This window comes from Nelumbo lutea, chromosome 7 (genome assembly GCF_056320005.1).
Source record: "Nelumbo lutea isolate HS-2025 chromosome 7, American lotus-T2T, whole genome shotgun sequence".
Taxonomy (NCBI): Eukaryota; Viridiplantae; Streptophyta; class Magnoliopsida; order Proteales; family Nelumbonaceae; genus Nelumbo; species Nelumbo lutea.
Genome location: NC_142690.1, coordinates 30,623,885 through 30,642,132, shown reverse-complemented (window position 1 = coordinate 30,642,132; position 18,248 = coordinate 30,623,885). Strand labels below are relative to the sequence as shown.

At 41.6% G+C, this 18,248-nt stretch overlaps 1 protein-coding gene across 2 annotated transcripts; it reads left to right on the top strand.

Annotated features, from left to right (window-relative positions):
* Positions 1-1,966: 1,966 nt before the first annotated feature.
* On the top strand, positions 1,967-8,756 carry LOC148845954 (uncharacterized). 2 transcript variants are annotated; one of them, XR_016101915.1, is made up of 13 exons: positions 2,013-2,386; positions 2,738-3,018; positions 3,129-3,433; positions 3,543-3,680; positions 5,924-5,990; positions 6,071-6,699; positions 6,797-6,893; positions 7,003-7,092; positions 7,173-7,253; positions 7,349-7,546; positions 7,640-7,791; positions 8,067-8,169; positions 8,262-8,756. XR_016101915.1 is itself a non-coding variant. In XM_088953440.1 (12 exons), exons 2-4 carry the CDS (start codon positions 2,756-2,758, stop codon positions 5,939-5,941), a joined length of 834 nt encoding a protein of 277 aa, XP_088809566.1. In that variant the 5' UTR covers positions 1,967-2,386; positions 2,738-2,755; the 3' UTR covers positions 5,942-5,990; positions 6,071-6,699; positions 6,797-6,893; positions 7,003-7,092; positions 7,173-7,253; positions 7,349-7,546; positions 7,640-7,791; positions 8,067-8,169; positions 8,262-8,756. The 2 variants fall into 2 exon arrangements, 1 of the variants encoding a protein (XP_088809566.1); XM_088953440.1 differs by having other exon boundaries at positions 1,967-2,386; positions 2,738-3,433.
* The last annotated feature ends 9,492 nt before the right edge of the window (positions 8,757-18,248 follow it).

Below are 18,248 nucleotides of genomic sequence, written 5' to 3'. Positions count from 1 at the left end.
TGTCGATTCCACAGGGAAAGTGTTGTCAAGTACCAAATTTTAAGATTTCTCTATTATTTAGAAATTAGAAATTCAATTCTCAAACCAAATTAAAGAAATGATAACGCAAGTAAGTAGGTTTAATTCAGAATATTATAAAAAGCCTAGGATTCGGGTTTCATCAAATGATTACCTATGACATACTTATGTTTTCTTATATTGGTTTATTGTTGTAGGAATTTATGATCAGATTTCTCCAAATTATATAAAGTTCTCTCTCAAGATACAACACATGTGTTTATACTAACCGCATGTCTACTCTCGTGATCACGGGAAATAAATACAAACCCATTAAGATCAATGAAAATTAGTTTAACAATCATAAAATGAGTGTTTTTATCTCTAAGCAACACATACCCTAGGTCAATTATCTCAATGAACTAGTATTATGCTTCCACTCTCGCTACTTCACACAATACCTTAATTCAAGTAATTAATGGCCAATTAATTATTAGCATTAAGCCCTAAGATAAAAGATAAATCCCAACAATCAACGACCAAATCAATTAAACAAAATCTACCATAGGCAAATCTAAAGACTACATCCAAATCCTAGATCAAGAAATTTAGCTACTCATTTTATTAATGAAAAGAATCATTCCAACGATAAAATTTAGATTAAACATAAGTGAAATTGAATAATAACAGAGAGTAAAGTTTGGAGAAAAAAACTCTATAATAGAAGTTGATTGAGGGAAATTCCTCACCCTTGAATCTTCAATTCTCCTCTTCGCCGCCTTTCTTCTCCTCCTTGGTTGCTAACTGCTTCCTTGGAGGCTGAAGCTCTCTTAGAGGATTTCTCCTTGCTCCCTTGATTGATTGATGCCTGGTGCCCCCCCCCCCCCCCCCCCCTTTATATAGCTTTAGGAGGAGGGACTGTTTCCAACTCCTTTTTGGAGTTATTTCTCAAAAAATAGAAAGTCCTAATTCCTAATGATTAGTTTAGATCTAATCCTATCCTATCTCTTATCTCGTAATCTCAATCTTCTTTATCTTTCTAGAATTACATCAGAAAATTAAATCTGATAGGACTCTTTGTAGTTTGTTTATTCTTGTATTCGTATTGGGCTTCTTCAATGAATTGGGCTGCTGCAAGGCTTCTTTGTGAATTGGGCTTCTACTGCGAGTTGGGCTTTTCTACAAATTTGCTTAGACTTCGGGCTCAATTTTGACTTTGATGCAGTCCAAATCTATCAAAACTCAAAACATGAAAGTTGTAGAGTTTTTCCTTATATTTCCAATGCATCTTGAATCATCTCAATTGAAGTCCGGATGGGAGAATTATGCCCAGATTACTACGCGACGCTGAAATTGTGTAAAATTACCCGATTAGCCTTGTTTTTCTCTTAACGCCTTCTATCATGCCCTAAATCAAAATACAATCATAATGAATCAAATTAAGTACTAATTACGTATAAAAGACTAAATGTTTAGGGATAAAAATATGATAATTTTTATTCTTATCAGCGGTGGTGACGGATAGAGGAATGACCACCAACGCTACCTCCTGCCACCTTCGACAATGTTGCCGGAGGCAGAGGTAGAGGTGGCTGAAGGCAGTGGCGGGCAGCGGTGGACTATGGCTCTAATGAACAAATGGCAATAAGATGATGAATAGTATTTTTGCTTATTTTAAAAAAGGGGGAATGACAGCGAGGGGCATAAAAACTTACCTCCAACATCACTATACTCCTTTATAATTTCGATTTTTTATACCCTGCAACGTGATATTTCCGTCAACTTGGCCCACACCCACGTCAGCCCAACGTCCTGTCATATTATAAAAATACCCGAAATACCCCTGACATCCAATTGACTATCGACCCTTCATGGAAAACCCAGAAATGCCCATCATTTAATATCCCGCCACGGTTAATCTCTCTCCTCCCAACGTCCTTCGTTTGAAAAAGACAACAGTTTCCGTAAGTGGGGGCTGCCACTGGCGTTCGTTTGAAGAGAACCCAGGAATACACATAACATCCCACCGCGGTTAATCTTATCTCTCCCAACGGCGTTTGTCTTCTCTCCCCTCCCAACTTCCGTCTTCCTTTCTTCCGTTCACCGACGTTTGTTTGACCCAGAAATGCCCCACTTTAAGTTTTCTCCCGCGTTTTCTCTTTCCTGACGTATTTACCACACAACCAACCCAACTACCCAAATAGTTATTCGGTAAATAGTCCCTATTCACTTTCGTTCCTCCCACCGACGAACCTAAAGTTCTTCATTTATTCTGATCACCGGCGATCGTCATCTCGGATTTTTTGGTAGTTCGTCAACATTCACTCGTTGCACAGACGGAGAGGTGAAGGTGAACTTCGTGTTCTTCCCCGAACTACAGTGAAAGAAGGTATTTAAATCAAACTTGCTACTTAAAGTTCGTCTTTGAATGTTAAACAAATGGGTAATATCTTGTTCTTGGATGAAAGAGTTGATGCTTTAACATATTTTGTTGCTGGACGAAATTGCTCTTACTCGCTTGTAACTTTAAATCGGAAAAATTAGTTGTTGTAACCATTGCTTTTTGTCTGAATTATTGTATCTGATACAACCAACCCAACATTCCATTGAGTATCCTGTAACCACACTCGCATTCAAACCCCATCCACTCTGACTCCATGTTTCTTACATTTATGCATGTTTTTTTTTTTTTTTGTTTTCTGATGACAAATTTTTTGTTTATATTTACAATTTGTTGAAGGTAAACAATTTGAAACCAATGGCAGAAAAAGGAGTTTGCACCAGATGCTCACCAAAACGCTTCAGTGAATTTATTTTAGAATTACCGTTAAGGATAGAGCACTACGAAACTCTTAATGGCACCCGATTTGGACAGCTACTTTCCATCCCACCAAGCACCTTTGACAAGGCAGTTATCATGGAGATGGTACAACAGTGGGACTCAGAGACCACTACATTCAACCTAAGTGGTGTGTATGTACCATCCACTGATCGGGACATTGTGCTAATATTGGGACTAAGGTTAGTTGGGCGTCCTGTGATCGTGAATACCTCCCTACCAGTTCCAGAGTTTATTAATCGTTTGTTTGGACTGACTGATGATTCATCCTCACAACTGCTCTTGAGTACAGTAGAAGAAAAGGTCTTTAGTATAGTGCATGAGAAGTCAAATGAGTCGATTGAAGATGTGGCGAAGTTGGTTCTCTTGCACCTATTTGGCTCGATGTTATTTCCACAGGGGAGGCCTCATATGAGCCTTGTGTGGGCTAGTTACATCAATGATCTGGCACACATATTTCACTATTCATGTGCACGGTGTGTGCATCAATTCATTGTACATGGCCTTAATCGCATTGTTGATTGCGCGAGCATTCCTATGAACGATGGCCAAAGGTCCTTTTCAAGCACAATATTTGGTTGTTTTGCTGCTACGATGGTGTGTACATGTGACTCAACAATTTCTTGATTGTTATTTATTGGTTCTGGTTTAGTGGAAGAAAATAATTTACTATTGGTATCTCTAATGGAATGTAATTCTTTTGCAGCCACGGTTGTTTGAGCATAATATAGTGTTTAGACCATCAAAACCCATTTCTAGATCACAGCTGATGAGGTGGGGCAAAATGGGGCACAACGACAACTTCAATAGGATAGAGTTAATTTGGAAAATAACTATTGGAACGGTTAGTATATGATTTATTCTCTCACTTCACATCATTTCATTATTAATAATCTAGCTATTTACATCATTTATGCTGGAGCAACAGAAGTGTGGTGGTAAAAATAAAAAAGAAGAAGAGAAGAATATGAAAACTCCACTTTAAGTTCTGGTTTAGTTCATAATTAGCTTATTGAGGTCTGTTACCAAATGTATCAGAGTTCAAGTCACATAAAGGAGTCTTTTTGATAGGAAAAGGCAACTTTCATTAGAGCTAAGAAGGAGGCTACAAATATCACCACCCATAGAATGGGTGAATTTTACAAACAATCCTAAAACATGCTTCGTAGAAATAAAGAATCACTAAATAAGGCAACCTTGTGAGCAGTAGCTTTAGTGTTAAACTCCCTAAATATCCATCCCACCTATGAACACCAGCTTCAATGTTGAATTCCCTGAGAAGGTGGGTACAGATATCACCAACAAAGAATGGGTGGATTCTAAAACAATCTCCCTAGAAATAAAGTAGGAAGGGAGTTATCCCTGTGAACAACAGGTTCAGTGTTAAACTCCCTTAGTATCCACCTTACCTGTGAACACCAGCTTCTGTATTGAACATCCTAAGAAGGAGGGTACAAATATCACTACCAAAGAATGGGTGGATCCTAAAACAATCTCCCTAGAAATAAAGTAGGAAGGGAGTTATCCCTATGAACAACAAGTCCAGTGTTAAACTTCCTTAGTATCCACCCCACCTGTGAACACCAGTTTCTATGTTGAACTCCCTAAGAAAGAGGGTACATATATCACCACCAAAGAATGGATGGATCTTAAAACAGTCTCCCCATAAATAAATTATGAAGGGAGTTATCCCCGTGAATAGCAGCTTCAGTGTTAAACTCCCTAAGTATCCACCCTACTTGTGAACACCAGCTGCAGTGTTAACCTCCCCAAGTATCTACACCAGTTTCAGTGTTGAACTCCCTATGAAGGAGACTACAGATATCACCACCAAAGAATGGGTGGATCCTAAAATAGTCTCCCTAGAAATAAAGTAGGAAAGGAGTTATTACTTTGAACTCCAGCAGTTTCACTGTTAAACTCCCTAAGTATCCACTCCATCTTTAGTGTTAAACTCCCTAAGTATCCACCCCACTTGTGAACTCCATCTTCAGTGTTAAACTACCCAAGTATCCACCTCAGCTTCAGTGTTGAACTCTCTAAGAAGGAGACTACAAATATTACCACCGAAAGAATGGGTGAATCCTAAAATAGTCTCCCTAGAAATAAAGTAGGAAGGGAACTATCACTAAAAAAGGCATCCCTGTGAACAGGAGATTCAGTGCTAAACTCCCTAAGTATCCACTCCACTTATGAACACCAGCTTCAATGTTGAACTCCCTAAGAAGGTTGGTACAGATATCACCACCAAAGAATGGGTGGATCCTAAAACACTCTCCCTAGAAATAAAGTAGGAAGGGAGTTATCCCTGTGAACAGGAGGTTCAATGTTAAACTCCCTTAGTATCCACCCACCTGTGAACACCAGCTTCTGTGTTGAACTCTCTAAGGAGGGTACATATATCACCACCAAAGAATGGGTGGATCCAAAACAATCTCCCTATAAATAAATTAGGAAGGGAGTTATCCTCGTGAACAACAGTTTTAGTGTTAAACTCCCTAAGTATCTACCCACCTGTGAACACCAGCTGTAGTGTTAACCTCCCCAAGTATCTACACCTGCTTCAGTGTTGAACTTCCTATGAAAGAGGCTACCGATATCACCACCAAAGAATGGATGGATCCTAAAATAGTCTCTTTATAAATAGAATAGGGAGGGAGCTATCACTAAATAAGGCATTCCTGTTAACAACACTTGTGCATTTAGGTTGAGAAGGATATCCTTTGCTCCAATCAAAAAGTGTGATATCGCCCATGGCCCACTGCCATGATCAGTGCTAGCCACCTAATTGAATTATCCGAATCTCCTTTTATAAGTCCAGATCTCTTGCTACAGCCATTTAATCAGAATACATTTGATTTTTTTCTCCATTGACATATTCCGAAACCAGCTTCCTCCTCCAAGGGGCATTCCAAGATATTAGAAAGGGATCCCTCAGATTCCAACTCCCAAAGACAACCCACCTAATATAAAAGACAAAAACATAAAGGAAAGTTACAAAACTACCACTTAGCTTTTCAACAACTTATATATGTAGGTGTTTGATTCCCTATCCCCTGCTAATTATGAGTTGGATCTACTTGCTAGTGCTCCGACATTACCTGACGACGACGATGGAGAGATGCAAACTTCATTTTGTGATCCATACAACCGTGTAAGTATGCATCATTCATTTTGATTATATAATTCACATTTTCATTGAAATTAAATATTACTAAATATGTTGGAATGTAGGCCCCACTCCTCATTGTTGTTGTGCCCGCCGAAGATGAGCGAATCTCAGGGCACAGTGCCGACACTATTTCATATCGTTCCAGGACGTTGTACATGGAATTTAATAGGATTTTGTTTGAAATTAGTATTTTTGCTTTAAATGTCTAAGTCGGTGCTGTGATGTTGTTGTGATCTTGATGATGTAAGGTGTGTGTGCACGCTGTGTCGAATTGATTGAGTTTGAGCAGCTTAGTTTGAAAGCATCCCGAGCAGATTACTATGAAGCTGAAGTTGGTCAACTACGGGCAGAGGTTGAACAACTACGTGGGATATTGATAGCAAGTGGCATCAATCCTGATGGCTTGCCTGTGCACACATCTCCAGTTGTACCTGGTAAAAATGTGTGTGTCGGAGAGGCATCAATACTGGAGGATGATTCCTTTACCTCACCTGATACTATAGATAGCATTCCTCCTTCGTGTGAGATAGTTTCACCTCGGTCATGGGTGAAGAATGTTTATAGAAGGGGCCACAACGTGGGAAAGCGTGAACGCTTTCCTGGTAGTGTTGTTGTTTCCCCTTTCTGGCCCCCTGGTGATGTTGGTAAGGTGGCTAAGGAATTTGCCATTGCAGCTCGCACCAATGAGTTGGTATGGATTATGACGTGACTATGTAATGTATGTTTCATTCAACCTTAAATATTTATTGGTTACTCATGATCTTCTGCATTCTCATATGTGGTGGAAGGTGGGCCATCAACATGGGCAACATTTGCTCAAAAAGACAGAATGGCGGCAGATGATTTGCAATTGGTGCATAGTTTCTTGCACAAGGAGATTCGGAAGTAAGAATGTTTTATTGGTTCACATAACATAACAACATTTATGCATCGAGTCCACTGACCATCCTTTGTAAGAATGTTGAACATCTTTTTGTATTTTTTTTTTTTGTAGGGACGCGAATGTGCTTAAGAACGAAAATTGTTTATTAAGTGAAGCAAACCTCCTCTCCCTTTTAAGATGAATGGTTGGTTGTCTGATGAGGTAATTACCATTTTTTCTGAATTATGCATTTGTAATTGGTTATTGATTGTTTGTTTATACATTATCATTATCGTGTGTAGGTTATAGATGTGTACGACAACCTATTGCAGACACGGAGTCACAATTCCGTGAAAGTTTTGTACGTGCCTGAAGTGTCTTAGGTGAAATACCCTTTTTGCAAATGCAACACTGCTTGCATGAAATAGTCTTATTGAATTGACTTGATTCCTATCATTTTTTGGTTTCCTCTATTCAGGGATTTGCAATGAATGGGATGCTCGAGAAGCTGAAACCATGGTTAGAACCATGTGCAAAGAAGCGCGTGCAGAAAATCTTCATGCCCATTAATGATCAATATCACTGGCAACTACTTGTCATTGATCTGATACAGAAGAGGTTTCTCTCGTATAGCTCTATCCATGGGGCGGTCTACAAGGCGTTTGCAGACAAAATGGTATGCATCCTTAACGTTAGATAAGTCTCGTAATGTTGCATCTCTAAATTGGTATCCTAACAATGTTTTTTTTTTTTTTTTACCACAACATAGCATCAAATTTACAAGACGATTCTCAGCGATGCTATTAGTGGCATTGGTGGGTGGCCTTATGAACCTGCCAGGAAGGTAGAGACGATTATGGTGTTCTTGTTATCAAGTATATGGATTGTCTGTCTATGCCAAAGACGTTTGATTTCTCATCGGTGCGTATAATCATTATTATGTATACGATCTAATGTTTTTGTTTTCCATTAATCCAAACTCATGCACATTTCGTGTGCTCCATGTGATCCATTTTCTTTGTTGGTCGGTGTTCAACTACTTCAGGGTAAACTAAGGTAGAATACCCATACATCAAGTGCGGGAATGCTACTCACTATATATCTTGTTTATCGTCAATTCACCTATTCTTATTATATAGTTCATGTGATCCATTTTCTTTATTTGATCTCATCCATCGGTGTATTTGTTGGTCTAGGACGAGTAATTGATCAGAGACATTAATAACCAAAAGTCTTTGCATCCCATGAAAGCTTGATGCAGATGGTATAGAAGCATTTACTATGCATTTTTTTTTCTTGGTGTGTATTTCTCTCTCCCCAACTTCTATCAGTTTATCATATCCCCACTTTGCAAAGCATAACCATAAATTTATCTTCTTCTTTTTGATTAGCATCTTCATCAAAAACCTAATCAATATGGAATAAATCCAATCATCAATTACTGATTTGCCCGGAAGGAGGGAAGATGATGGAGAGTAGACAGATGTTGGAACACTTTCGACTTGCAATAAATTCCAAGGAGTAGTCCAAGTTTGAGGGTTAATCATTTATGCTTCAAAAAGTATGGGTTGATGGAGGAGCATTGCTAACAGTCAGAGAAACAACGAAACCAATGTGATGTTGCCAAAAGAGCTTCCAAGCCGCTCTACGCATGTCTGCCCATTAAACTGAATATAGTTTCAGTTAAAGTGCATAGCATTAGGTAGACAGAAATTTGAGCAGCTTTACAAGGAATAAGGATGTCAACCGTGTAAACTTCATAAACGTTCTCGTTTAAGTGTATTTTTGTTTTTTTTTTTAAGGTGCTTTATATTAGAACTCAAGCCAACATAACATATTCTTCCATTTTTGGTTTCCCATAGTGATCAAAAATAAATATGGTAGACAATGGAATTTATTTAGTTGGGATACCTCCAACACTGAACTGTTAAACTTTCTATTCACATAAACAAAAGAGATGTCACCGTATTTTGAAACCAACAATATTGCTCCTACACAAAATAAAAAATAAAAAAAATCCATTTGCATGAATAGGGAAACATGGCATATTCTTATTGCATTTTATGTTGGAGTGCTTGAACAACTTTATCATTGGGAGATTTCTGATAAGGCCTGAAATAATGGCATATAACTCAGCTTGTATTATAGATGAAATAAAATCCGCATTTTGGAAAGAAATACAACACCATAAGAATACATGGAGTTTGAGATTTTTCCAGCCTCATCTAATGGCAATAAGATCCACATTTTGGAGTATGTTAAGGGTAACTTTGTACAATACACCTAATAGTTTGATAATAGTTCCCAACTTGGCCGACGTCCTTTCACATCAACATTCCAAGATATTAGCCTTCCAAACATATAGGCACTAAATTGATCCACTTCACTATTTTTGTTTTGTGAAATTATGTTATTCCTTTCAACACAAATTGTACTTAACACCGCATCTGGGTGGAAGACCATACACTCACTCTCCTTGTGACATTAGACTGTCCCTTAAGTTCCCAACACCACAAAAGATCACAAACAATCTCTGGCATTACCTGGTGAATCTCCCCTTCAACTTGATTACGAAGGACACAATAATTCGATTGTTTTAAAGAATTTACAAGCCTAGTGCAGTTCACCTTTGTGGATTGCTCTATGCATGTACTGAGACGGACTGACTCAATGTTCATTATAGTGCATGTGTCGTAGGTCTCACATACTGGATCAACCTATATCCGGCCTCGATGACCTTCGAATGTGGGTGGACGCGTCCGATAGGTTTGGAATTATGGTTCGCATGACAACAATATTGTTGTGTTTCAGCCTAGTGTGGTTCACATCAGATGGATTATTTTGTGCACATATTGAGATGCTCTGGCCTAACATTCCTTATAGTGCATGTCCCGAAGTCCTTGGGGTCCTGACCATGTGAACCCCGGGCCCATTTTTAGTAGGATGCGGGCAGACGCAACCAATAGGTGTGGAAGCATGGTTTAGTATTGTTGTGTTTTTTAGCTTAGTGTAGTCCACATTTAGTGGATTATTTTGTGCACTTAACGAGATGAAATGACCTAGTGGTCATTATAGTGCTCGGGTCAGGGGCCTCAGGCACCCGGCCATTCGAAGCCTAGGCATATTTGCCTTCGGATGTGGATAGACGTGGCCGATAGGTGTGGATGGGTGGTTTGCATGGAATCAGTATTGTTGTGTGTTTCAACCTAGTGTAGTGCACATTTGGTGGATTATTTTGTGCACACACTGAGATGGAATCAACCAATGGTCATTATAGAGCATGTGTTGGGGGGGCTCAAGGTCGGACCACCCGAACCCTGGGCCCATTTGCCTTTAGACACGATCTGACGCATCCATTAGTTGTGGATGTGTGGTTTGCATGGGATCAATACCGTTGTGTGTTTCAGCTTGGTGTGGATGCACATACTGAGATGGAATGAGCCAATTGTTAGTATAGTGCTTGTGTCAGGGGCCTCGGGCACCAGACAATCCATAGCCCGGGTCCATTTGTCTTCGGACGTGCACGGACGCGGTCAATAGGTGTCGAAGTGTGGTTTGCGTGACACCAATACCGATTTGTGTTTCATCCTAGTGTGGATGCACATACTAGAATGGAATGACCCAATGGTCAGTGTAGTAGTGCCTGTGTTCGGGGCCTCGGGCACCATGCCATCTGAAGCCCGAGCCCATTCGCCTTCGGATGCAGGCGAACTTGGACGATAGGTGTGGAAGTGTGGTTTGCATTACAACAGTATTGTTGTGTGTTTCAGTCTAGTGTAGTCCACACTTGGTGGATTATTTTTTTGCACATACCAGAATAGAATGACCCAATGGTCAGTGTAGTGCATGTGTCGGGGGCCTCGGGCACCTGGCCATCCCAGGCCCATTTGCCTTCGGACGCTAGTGGACACGTCAGATAGGTGTTGAAGTGTGGTTTGCGTTATACCAATACCGATTTGTGTTTCATCCTATTGTGGATGCACATACTAGAACGGAATGACCCAATGATCAACGCAATGCTTGTGTCGAGGGCATCGGCCACCTGGCCATCCAAAGCCCGAGCCCATTTCCCTCCAGATGCGGGTGGACCCAGTCGATAGATGTGGAAGTGTGTTTTTCATTATAGCAACATTATTGTGTGTTTTAGCCTAGTGTGGATGCACATATCGGAATGGAATGACCCAATGGTCAATGTAGTGCCTGTGTCTAGGGCCTCAACCACCCAACCATCCAAATCCCAGGCCCATTCACCTTTGGATGCAGGTAGGGTGCCTGAGGCCTATCATTTCATTATGGTATGTGGAAAAAATAGTCCACCAAGTATGGACTACACTAGGCTGAAACACACAACAATACTGATGTCATACAAACCACACTTTGACATTTATCAGCCGCGTCGACAGTGTCCTAAGGTAAATGGGCCTGGATTTAAATGGTCGGGTAGCTGATGCCCCTGACACAAGCACTGCGCTGACTATTGAGTCATTCCATTCTAGTATGTACAAAAAATAGTCCACCAAGTGTAGACTACACTAGGCTGAAACACACAATAATATTAATGTCACACAAACCACAGTACGACACATATCAGCCACGTTCGCCCACGTCCAAAGGCAAATGGGCCCAGGCTTTGGATGGCCGGGTGGCTGATGTCCCGGACACAAGCACTACGCTAACCATTGGGTCATTCCACTCTGGTATGTGCATAAAATAATCCACCAAGTGTGGACTACACTAGGTTGAAACACACAAAAATAATGTTGTAATGCAAACCACACTTTCACACCTATCAGTCGTGTCCGACCGCGTCCGAAGGCAAATGGGCCCGAGCTTCAGATGACCAGGTGCCCAAGGCCCCTGACATAGGCAATATGCTGACTATTGGGTCATTCCATTCTAGTGTATGCATACACACTAGGCTAAAACACACAACAATATTGTTGTAATGCAAACCAAACTTCCACATCTATCGGCCATGCCTGCTCACGTCTGAAGGAAAATGGGCCCAGGCTTTAGATGGCCAAGTGCCCAAGGCCCCCGATACAAGCATTACGCTAACTACTGTGTCATTCCACTCTGGTATGTGCAAAAAATAATCCACTAAATGTGGACTACACTAGGTTGAAACACACAACAATAATGTGGTAATGAAAACCATACTTCCACACCTATCGGTCGCATCCTCTTGCGTCTGAAGGCAAATGGACCTGGGCTTTGGATGGTCGGGTGCCCGAGTTCCCTGAAACAAGAAATAGACTGACCATTGGGTTATTCGAATCCGGTATGCGCATCCACACTAGGATGAAACACAAATCGGTATTGATATCTCGCAAACCACATTTCGACAACTATCGGCTGCATCTGACCGCGTCCAAAGGCAAATTGGCCCGGGCTTCTAATGGTTGGGTGCCCAAGGCCCCTGACACAAGCACTAGGTAGACCATTGGGTCATTTAATTCTGTATGTGCAAAAAATAGTCCACCAAGTGTGGACTACAATAGGCTGAAACACACAAAAATACTGATGTCATGCAAACCACACTTCGACACCTATCGGCCGCATCCAACAACGTCCTAAGGCAAATGGGCCTGGGCTTCAGATGGCTGGGTGGCCCACTCCTCCAACAATGTGCTAACCATTGGGTAATTCCATTCCGGTATGTTAATCCACACTAGGATGAAACACACACAATACTATTATAATGCAAACCACACTTCCACACCTATCGGCCTTGTCCGCCTGGGTCTGAAGGCTAATGGGCTCGGGCTTCAGATGGCCAGTGGCCGATGCCCTTGACACAAGTAGTACGTTAATCATTTGGTCATTCCATTTTGGTATGTATATCCACACTTGGCTGAAACACAACAATACTGCTGCAATGCAAACCACACTTTGACACTTATCAACCGCGTCTGTCCGCGTCCAAAGGCAAATGGGCCCGGGTTTCGGATGGCTGGGTGCTCGAGGCCCTAACACAAGCACTACACTGACCATTAGGGCATTCCATTCTAGTATGTGCAAACAATAGTCCACTAAGTGTGGTCTACACTAGGCTGAATCACACAAACAATACTATTGTCATGCAAACCACACTTCCACACATATCGGTCGCGTCCGATCGCATTTGAAGGCAAATGGGCCTGGGATTCGGATGGTCGGGTGCCCAAGGCTCCCAACACAAGCACTACGTTGATCATTAGGTCATTCCATTCTGATATGTGCAAAAAATAGTCCACCAAGTGTGGACTACACTACGATGAAACACATAACAATACTAATGTCAAGCAAACTACACTTTGACACCTATCGGCCGCGCTCGAATGTAAATGGGCCCGGGCTTCAGAAGATCAGGTGGACGACTTCCCTGACACAAGCACTACACTGACCATTCGGTCATTCCATTTCGGTATTTGCATCCACACTAGGTTGAAACACACTGAAGGGATAGGATATCCATTAGATGGATGCCCAAAAATTGCGGAATAAGGGGGCGAATTTCAAAAATTTTTCTCTCCCTTTAACTGGGAATCGCATTCCCTATTTAGAAAATCATATTTTTATGGATTATTCTAGAACCATAAACTGAACCAGATCTGAACCAAAAGGAGTAGGGAGGGATAATACCCGATACAGAGAAACAGTATCTCCCAATGGTGGTGTTCACGCCCAAGGAAGGATCCAAAATCTACTCCCACTGAAAATGGCACAATGCAGGGTGGAGCAAAATCAACAGTGTTCTTCTAAAAGAACTTGACCCTTTGCAAGAATCAACTGGATGGCTTGTGAATACAACTCCAACCAATCTTTTCTCCAAAAGATTGGTATCAAGATCAAATCTTGATTTCTCCCAAGAACTGGAGATTGAACTGCTAGAGGTGACGGTTGCAAGAAGGAGGCGGCAAGAGAGTGTTTGCAGGGTACAAAATTCTCTCTTCTTGTAAGTGATAAGGGATAACCCTTATCTTATCTACAGATTAGATCAGCCATCTCCTAATCTAATAAGGAGGCTTCCAGATCTAAATCTTATTTAGATCTTGGACTCTTTAAGTGGATAGGGTCTGGGCCCAATCCTATCAGCTGATCCATATCAGAATTCGCCCCTTTAAGTGACTAATCAAATTAGCCCAGTTCGAAATGGGCTTAAGGCCCATTTAAGGTTATATATTCACTTAGCCTTTCAAACTGCTACCCAGTTGGGCTTCCTTGTATGCCGTGGGACCCAAACATTGATCTACACATCAGCCACATGGGTTCGACCCAGCCTTTATTACAAGGCCTAGCCGAATACACTGTTATGGACAGTGCACCCTTGAAAACCATCTCATGGCCTCTATGGGCCCAACACTTACCCTAAGTGGTCCCTGGGCCAAGCCACCTTGTAACACCCAGGGACTGTGGACAGATGCAAGATTAGCCCATCAGGTAATATCCTCAATGGTCTTACACTTAGCCTCTCAGTCCATAATGATCATACACTGCCCGACAAGAGATGACCTCTCCCTCGGCTGCAAGGAACAGTGTTGCACTCTCTGTTTATATGGATCCCGGGAATTAAAACCTTTTGCAAACATTTTAAAAACCATAATATATATACTTTTATATCTCATATAAAATATATTTTGCAAAACAAATCTCAACGATTGAAATCGGCTGCCGGTAGTCTTGGTTTCCATTAGTGAGAGTGAATCCCCGATCATTACCTTTGTTTGACAAAGGGGCTGATCTTGTCACTACGATCACCCACTCATATGAATTATCAGACTGTCCCAACATACCCAGGTTTTGACCCCTGCTAAGGCTCTCACTGAGTGGTATATCAAAGACAGGCCAATCCGACACCTAGTGCAGTATCATAATCGAGTCTAGGGATCAGGTGTAACATTCTAGTTTTGCCCATCAATCTCCAAGGTCCAAGGCAACACTGAAAATCTGGTCCAGTTCAAAGATTCAATTAATCCAACACTATATGTGCCTAGGGTGTCACCCTGGCAGCTGAGACAGGCCACCCCAACCGACTTGGTGGCACCACAGTGTCAGCCTTGTCAGGATAGGTCTCCCCAGACTGACCCACTGGCTGTGAACATTCTAAACTAACACGAGTCTCATTAAGTGTCTAGTTTAAGGGTATTACACAAAAACATGCCAAGGGAACATGAATCAAATATGCACTTTTATTCATTTACAATAAACTCATAAAGCACATCATCTTGATTGAAGCTAAGGGCATACAAAACTGTCCAACTGCTCCCACTTGCACTTAGGTCCAATCAGGTACTAGCCGGAGTCCCATGCTTTCCCGTGTTTCTCAAACACTTTCTGTGATAGTGGCTTTGTCAATGGGTTTTCTACATTTTCCGCTGATGCTACCCTCTGAATCAGGATGTCCCCTCTACCAACAATCTCCCTTAGTACATGGTATTTCCTCTCGATGTGCTTCGACTTCGAGTGGGCTCGTGGCTCCTTAGCCTGAGCAATGGCTCCATTGTTGTCACACAACAATGGGATGGGTGATGTGCTAGACAAAACTACTCCCAACTCGTGAACGAACTTTTTCATCCACACGGCTTCTTTGGCAGCCTCACTTGTGGCAATGTACTCGGCCTTGGTCGAGGAGTCTGCAGTGGACCCCTGTTTGTTGCTTTTCCAACAAACAGCACACGATCCTATCGTGAAAACATATTCAGATGTAGACTCTCTATCATCTGGATCCGACTGGAAATAGGCATCTGTATACCCTTGGATCTGTAGTGAGTTACCATCGAATACTAGACAAAACTCTTTTGTCTTTCGAATGTACTTAAGTATGTTTTTCACAGCAGTCCAGTGCTCCTGCCCTGGGTTGGCCTGAAATCTGCTTACTACACTCACTGCTTGAGTAATGTCAGGACGAGGGCACAACATAGCATACATGATGCTCCCTACGGTAGAGGCATAGGGAACGTCTTTCATGCCATCAATCTCCTCAGAAGTCTTGGGAGACATCTTCTTAGAGAGAGTGACTACGTGCCTAAAAGAAACATTTCCTTTCTTGGAGTTTTCCATTCTGTATCTTTTGACTATTTTGTCAATGTAGGCAGATTGGTATAATCCTATTATCCGCTTCGACCTATCTCTATAGAGTCGAAGACCCAGTATATAAGAGGCTTCTCCAAGATCTTTCATGGAGAATTGCTGTGAGAGCCATACTTTCACCGTATTTAACATTCCTACATCATTCCCAATGAGTAGAATGTCATCTACATACAGAACCAAGAAGGTAACCTTATCTCCACTGTACTTCTTGTAAACACAGGGTTCATCCGGATTCTGCTCGAAGTCAAATGATTTGACAATAGAGTCAAAATGGATGTTCCAACTTCTAAAGCTTGCTTAAGTCCATAAATGGATCTAATGAGTTTACATACCATGTTTTCCTGACCCACAGCAATAAAGCCTTGCAGTTGCTGCATATAGATATCTTCAGTAAGATCTCAATTCAGGAATGCAATTTTGACATCCATCTGCCAAATCTCATAATCATGATATGCTGCTACAGCTAGCAGGGTCCTAATGGATTTAAGCATTGCCACAGGCAAAAAGGTTTCCTCATAATCGATGCCCTCTTTCTGAATGTGCCCTTTTGCCACCAGACGAGCTTTGAAGGTCTCAATCCTACCATCGGGGCCCTTCTTCCTCTTGTAAATCCATTTGCAGCCGATTGCTTTTACCCCAGAGGGTGGATTTACTAGAGTCCAGACTCCATTGGTCTCCATGGAGTCCATCTCTGCTCTCATGGCCTCCACCCACTTCTGGGAATTTATGTCCAACATAACTTCCGCGTAAGTCACGAGATCCTCCTCACTAGTCAAGGTTTCCACCAGGTAACTATCCTGGTCATAACCATAACGAACTGGTGGCCTGGATACCCGAGTGGATCTTCTAGGTTGGTCACTACTTGGAACTTGTGGGACATCTCCCATTGCTCCTGAGCTCTCCTCATCAAGAACAATTTCCTGACGATGGGTGTCCAGGATGTAATCGGTCTCCAAGAATTGTGCATTTCGACTGCAGAACACTTTCTGCTCACTTAGGTCATAGAATAGGTAACCTACAGAGCCTTTTGGGTAGCCTACAAACAGGCAACGACTGGTTTTGGATTCCAACTTGTCTACACTCGTTCTTTTAACGTGTGCTGGACAACCCCAAATCTTCAAGTGTTTGACACTTGGTTTCTTTCCGGTCCAAAGTTCATATGGAGTATTCGGAACCGATTTGGTTGGAACTCAATTTAGCACGTAAGTCGTAGTCTCAAATGCGTAACCCCAAAAGGATCTGGGTAACTCTTAGTGTATGAGAAGCGACTGGACCATATCCAATAAGATCCAATTCCTCCTCTCTGAAACACCGTTAAGTTGTGGTGTAGCAGGAGGCGCTAATTGTGATACTATCCCATTGTCCTTTAAGTAGTCCCTGAATTCGTCAGAGAGATACTCTCCACCTCGATCTGATCGAAGGGCCTTAATTTCTCTCCCTAACTGTTTCTCGACCTCTTATCTAAACTCTTTGAACTTTTCAAAGGATTCAGACTTGTGTTTCATTAGATACACATAACCATATCGTGAGAAATCATCTATGAAGGTGATGAAATACACGTGTTGATTTCGTGTCCTAACACTCAGGGGACCACATACATCAGTATGTATTAGGTCAAATGTGCCTATACATCTTTCAGGTTTATCGTTAAATGGCCGTTTCATCATCTTGCCTTGTAGGCAAGGCTCACAGGTGGGAAGATCTTCTACAGTTAGAAAATCTAGAGGACCATCCTTTACCAACCTTGTGATTCGGTCAACACCGATGTGGCAAAGTCGGTAATGCCACAGACACGTGGGATTAACTATATCACGGGCTCTCTTCTTGGGAATTTCAGCCGACGTAGTTTCTGTTATGTTAGTTTCTAGAGAAGGATGTAGAACATAGAGACCCTTTTCTAGTTCCCCGTATGCGATGAATCTATTATTTCTTTTAATAATAATCGTATTAGTAAAGAAGACAGAATAACCATCTGCACACAGTTTTGAGACAGAAATCAAATTTCTCCTTAAATTTTGTACATAAAGACAATCTTTCAATACAATTATTCATTCTCTAAAAATTAACTCCACGGTTCCTATGGCCACGGCTGCAACAGTTGTAGTAGTCCCCAAGTACAGTGTGACTTCTCCATCACTCAGCCTTCTGCTTACCTTGAACCCCTGCAGTGAGTTACACGGATGAGTTGAAGCCCCGGAGTCAATACACCAGGACGCAGAAGCTACCAATAAATTGGTTTCTATAACGAAAGTTTTGAAATTACCTTTCTTGGATTCCAGGTAGGCAGGACAGTTCCTTTTCTAGTG